Genomic DNA, 6,000 nt, shown 5'->3' with positions numbered 1-6,000 from the left:
AACATATTCATGTATTCTAAAGATTAGGATGTGGGCATTTTGGGAGGACCATTATTCTGCCCACCACACATAATTTGTATACACTGATTGAACGGATTACTTTTTCAGTATCCTATTCCAATAGCACTGTCCTACAGTGATAATTATAATGATAATAAAGGTTATAGGCTAACCATAAAGAGATCAAAAGATCAAATAAAAAGTTATTATCACAGATCTTCTAAAAATGTCTAAGACATGGGCAGGTAGCTTATCTTTCTTGAGAAATGACTCAGCCAAGCAGTAGAAGGATTCATTTAGATAACATTTTATTTGTTAGAGCAAGATTTTACAGATTTCATTTTAACAGCTGGAGAAATTAAGTTAAAATCACAACATCTTAGTGTATTGACATACTTTTATAGGTAAGTGCAGAACAATTACATATATTTTGAAATAAAATCCCTGCTTCTATATTTTAATTTGAAGACTGGAAGGTAGAAGACTTACATTTTAGGAGATATGTTTTGCTAGCGGAATACTGTCAGAAAATATATTCTCTGTGGAAGTTTATACAGTTCTCAGTGATCACTTTGTTATAAATAACATTTTTAATGTGTACTTTTCTGAACAGAAAAAAATAGCAATTCACTTTATGAATACTTCCATATTTACAGTGCCCTTTTAAAAATAGTAAGTTAAAAGGGAATATTGCAATGTGAACTATAATATTTCTTAAAATTAAAAAAAATAAAGAACTCAAATATATGAGTCTAATGAGATACAATATTTTTCACTGCACTGAAAGGTTATGGAATAGAGTACTTCAGGTTTATATACATGATTTTTACATTTACAGGCATGAACAATATTATATTCTGACACATTTATGTACTACTGAATAAGCATTTGAAGTCACAATCTGTGAAATAAGTATAGAAAGAGCAAATACTTCATTCTAATATTAACCTAAAAACAGAACAGAAATGTTTAGTTTTTTCTTTTGTGAAGTCTTGTGTTTTCTCTTGGAATAGAAAATTGATGTAACAAGTACAAGTCTAAGTTGTTTCAGTCAAACTTTTTAAATTCAGAACAACTCATGGAATTTTAAGATGTGTTTATTCAATTCTCATCTAGCTTACAAAACAACAAGTCTGCTCAAAATGCATCTCATTGTTATAATAATCACTCTCTTTTTACTATTTCATATTCGACCCCTTCATTCTCCTATGTTCCACTTCCTGTAACAGAGCTCATTACCAAGGTGATAGAGCACTAGTTTCAAAAGCAACATGAGTCACAAAAATATCAAGCCAGTGGTTTCCTTCAGGACATTCATACATTTTTTTGTGTTAGAAAGAAAACCTTTCCTTGGGTGCAGTGATATCATTCTGAAAAACTAATTACTTTCCAAATATCTGCAATACTGTTTTTGACATAGCTAAGTAAGTCATGTAGAAAAGATTACTATAGCTATATGGTACATAATTTTATCTTGTATCATCTACAGTTTCTACACAGTAAACAGAAAAATGGATTTAAAATATTTGATTATTTAGTAATTAATAATTGGACAATTTGTTTGAATCATTTTTATACATTGGCCTTTCACAGCTGGGCATTTTTATTTCTGCATTACAATAATTATCCATAGTTCTGTTTACCTCAAACATCCGAAACAACAAGGGACATTTTTGAATAATCTATAATATTCTTCTTGGATCTAAAAAAAAGAAAAAAATAAAGTAAGAAATGTGAAACATAATTGCAACAATCATCAAATTATTTTCAAATCACATTAAACATATTTGGTTTTATAAATTATTGTTGCTTTCTGATTAGCTGTCAGAATACACTCTAGTGAATATAAGCTGTATTATTTATATTCCTACTAGCAAGTTTTTAAAAGCACATTTTGCTATGAACAACAGGTGTTCTGATTATTTCAATGCTAAGATGTACTGCATTTAGGCAATAAAGGCACAAGTCATAAATTTATAAGAATGAGGATTTTTATCAATTTGCTAACTGATGCTACATAAATATACTAGAAGGTTGACAAGAATAACAAATTATTTACCTTTCTAGATAAGATACACAAGAATAGGAAGATGAACATCCCCTGGAAAGCATTGCTGACGGTGAAAAGATAAGCTGTCACTACCGATGCATGCACAACATGGAGAACTCCAAAGATCCAGGTGGTGCCAAGGAGGAACAGGAGGGCAAGAGCTCCTCGGGCACAAGACCTAGAAGAAATTTGCAAAGTTCCAGCTGAGAAAGCTATGAAGACTTAACACATCCTCAAATCCCTTAAATTTTGTAGCAAGCTGGAGTAACCCAGAAATCTTTGGTAAACACCAAGAATTTTGAAACTGACAAACTGTGCCATAGTTACATGGGACAGGCTAGGGTATACTAGTGCACTGTGGCTGGGACATGTGTCCAAATTCAAGGCAGCATTATTAAAATCTAGTATTTTTTGAGAAATTTCCTTAATCTTAAAATATGCTCATCTGGTATACTGTAGTGTGTATGCTTTGATTTCAAAACTAATGTTGCAGGAACTCCTGGAGCTAAGACATATATCTGTTAGGAAGTATTCTCCCTAAGAAACCTTGAAAAATATACCATGTGGATTTAGGTCAGCACATAGGCAGGACATCAAAGGAAGCTTCTGCTTTCCTTTTAGGCTGAGTAGAGAAGAACATGTAAGATACAAAACTTTTTTTTTTGGTTTTGCAATACAGTTACTTCAAAGTAAACTCATGTTACAATGATGATTTCTTAAAAAAAAACAACACAGGAACATATTCTCTTACATATTTTCAACTTACTGCCTCTGAGTTTTGGTAAAACAACATTCAATCCTGCTCACTGAGGACATTGCCTTGAAAATGAGGCAACTGATGCTTATTTTCTCATTCATTCTTAGTGCAATCATTCTTTACTGCAGAATATTATTGCAGTGTACCAAAGAAAATGAGTCATTTTCAACTTTATTAAAACCGGCAACCTACATGTTACTATGAATGGTGAGGAGTAAAAGAAAGCAATCAAACATTTGCTAAATCCTGACTATAAATCTTGCGCAAAATATTGAAACTACAGAAGTGTTCCCAAGCGACCCAAACGTCAGTTGTTTCTAATGTTCCCTACAGTACACTTCAGTTTTTCCTGAACAAACCATTTTCAAGGTCTCAATAAATCAGTTTTAAAGGGCAGGAGGTGAGGAAAAATCATGCATGGCAGCATGCAAACTAGGAATCACAAGAAAGAAACACAGCTACTAAGCTCTGAGAACTGCTTTATAGAAGAAGATCCTAAGGTCGACTTTTGCCTTAAAATGTAGTCATTATCTTTTTTTTTTTTTCCCAAAGGGGAGTATGTTCAAAAAAGATTACTTTACTTATCATTTGATCTGTGGAGATTATAGGCTTATTAAACATATTAAGTGCTATTTAGCAGTAACTATTTTAAATATGATGGGAGAAAATGTGAAAAAATAATTTAAAAACTGCCTTCTAAAAATTATTTGCACTTCAAGTTACTAAAGCTTTGAATTGCTAAAGAAAATACAATCGAAGAAATACTCACCTTATGTTCTCATAGCAACTAACTTCTGGTTTCAACCCCGCAGTGTGACGAAAAACTTTGTATATGATAACTCCAAATGCCAAGAGATTAACCTGAGAAAATAATTTCAAGAGATAATTTTCATAACAAACTAGATACATATAAATGAAATAAACACATGGCAAAGATATAAAATAAATAGAAACCAGCAAACCATGGCATTTTTATGTATATTAAGAAGTACAAATCCTCTGGGAGACGTATGCAAACAAACATGTGGTTGATCTTTACAATACCACTGAAAATCATCAGTACAAATCGTAGTAGTACAATTCACCAGATTGTATTAAGCACCTGTTCAAGAACTTCTTCAGATGTTCTAATCACGTCTACAGATTGATGAATATCATTTTCTGCCAATAATATGGTTAATATACATATTAAGATAAATTTTGGTTTCAAAAACTTAATGAAAATTTGAGAAATTTTTGTTCATTAAATTGTGTGATATTTCTTTGAAAAGAAGTTTTATAATTCTGTCAATCCTTTGAAAATTTAAACTGGAAAAGAGAATTTGAAAGGAAATTAGAAAAAAAACACTCTCAAATTCTATCACTATAAAGTGTTTGAATAAACTTTGTTTTGTATGGTTCATCTAGCTACCTCCTTAATATTATGCTGAGATTTAATGTTCCTAAATTTAACCTCATAAACTTTCAAAATGAATGTTTCAATAAAAGATATGTTTGTTTGAAGACATATACATTTTATTGATAAATATTTATATTCTATTATCTATATTCCCGAGTATGGGTTATACAGAATGTACAGAATTTTTACCCCTTCTAAAATGATTTTATTATGAAAAGATTCCAGTTTTTTCCTTTTCTTGTATTCTTGGAGATATGTAAGCCATATTTACAGTGTCAGAGGATTAATTGAGGGATATATTTTAAATGTATATTTATTTTAACAAAAGCATACTAATAATTTGACATATTAAAATTATAAAAATAATTTGTAGATTAATCTTCTATTGAATATATTTTACTAACCCAAACAGATTTTTCAAAAGCATTTTATAACAGCAGCAGAAAAGTGCAGTATTTTAATTTTTGGCTAATTCTTATAGTAGGATTTCAGAAACTTATAGAAAAATTTATGTTTTTTCTTCCATATTCTAAAAATTTTACACAGCTTTTGAAAATGATAGAGGTTTCTCCGAAGGCTCAGTGGTAAAGAATCCACCTGCAATGCAAGAGCCACAGGTTTGATCCCTGCAGGAGCCACAGAAAGATCCCCTGGAGGAGGAAATGGCAACCCACTCCAGTATCCCTGCCTGGAAAATCTCATGGACAGAGGAGGTGGCAGGGTACAGTCCGAAGGGTCAGAAAGAGTAGGACAAAACTGAGCAACTGAGCACACACACACAGCACTGAAAATGGTATTTATTAGTTATGTTACAAAAGCAGTATAAAATAATAGATCAGATAATTTCATATTGTCATGTCTCCATGAAGAGGTTCTTGAGAGAAATTCTTAAGAGGAATATGGATCTAGTCCCTTCTCCTGCTTCCAAATATTTATTGCTTCTAATTATATGATTAATGAATTCTTATTAAGTAAGGCTTCCATGCAAAGAAAAGAATTCAGCAATTGTAGAGGAGAGATAAAATATATTTAAGTTGATTCAGTTGACAAGTTTCACTCTGTTATATGCTTAAATAACTAAGTTAAATGACATCTTAATAATATTTAATTTCATAAATAGTCTTTACTACTTATGAAAGAGAGATGCTTAGTATTTTCTAGATTTCTATAGCTACAGCTTCTTTAAATAAATTTGGGAACAGTTGTATTTAATTTTATAAATATTTTTTAAATATGAAAAAGTATTAAAATGTGGTTAGTACAAATAATATACTCAAAACATTACTGGTTGGAAAATTGTCAGAGAATTTTATGAGGTGTTTATGTTGAACTTATCTCAACAAAAGAAGAGTTGAAAGATAAAATATCATTAAATTTTAAAATGATTGTTCACTAATGCATAAATTTTCCAAGTTAGTGGTTAACATTTATAATCTTTATTAGAGTTTCTTAAAATTCTAATTTTGATAAAACACATTTGAAAAACAGTTGCTCTTATAGTTATGGTTTCTCAGAAATGCATATGCATTTTGGATACGCTTTTACATCATATGGTAAAATAGTGAAGAATAAAATGGAACATTCTCTATGGGTGATCTAGTTCTGGAAAGCACATGTTTTCTACATAAAAGGGAAAATGTTTACACGCTTATAAAATAGGTGCTGCTATAGAAACAGGAGACTGATTCTTAGTCCATAAACTTATATTTTCCCAATTGTAAGATAAAAAAGCTTAAAGCATTTTTATCAAAAAAGTGTTATGGTTTTTATGCAATGAAAACAATCAGAAATACA

At 30.6% G+C, this 6,000-nt stretch overlaps 1 protein-coding gene across 2 annotated transcripts in view; it reads right to left on the bottom strand.

Annotated features, from left to right (window-relative positions):
• Nucleotides 1-291: 291 nt before the first annotated feature.
• Nucleotides 292-6,000, bottom strand: part of ADGRL4 (adhesion G protein-coupled receptor L4) — a 132,632-nt gene continuing 126,923 nt past the window's right edge. For both annotated transcript variants that reach the window (XR_014054836.1, XM_081493890.1), the window contains 3 exons: nucleotides 3,577-3,668; nucleotides 2,060-2,228; nucleotides 292-1,702 (listed from right to left, as the gene is read on the bottom strand). Coding sequence is in view for 1 of the 2 variants with exons in the window: in XM_081493890.1 (XP_081350016.1) it covers nucleotides 1,640-1,702; nucleotides 2,060-2,228; nucleotides 3,577-3,668 (324 nt within the window). In the remaining variant the exon portion in view is untranslated. The remainder of the gene's footprint in view (nucleotides 1,703-2,059; nucleotides 2,229-3,576; nucleotides 3,669-6,000) is intronic.

The sequence above is a fragment of the Giraffa tippelskirchi genome, chromosome 5, assembly GCF_054371585.1.
Source record: "Giraffa tippelskirchi isolate mGirTip1 chromosome 5, T2T-mGirTip1v1.2.pri, whole genome shotgun sequence".
NCBI classification, from domain to species: Eukaryota; Metazoa; Chordata; class Mammalia; order Artiodactyla; family Giraffidae; genus Giraffa; species Giraffa tippelskirchi.
The sequence above is the reverse complement of the archived record's forward strand: the minus strand, read 5'-3'. Positions and strand labels throughout refer to the sequence as shown.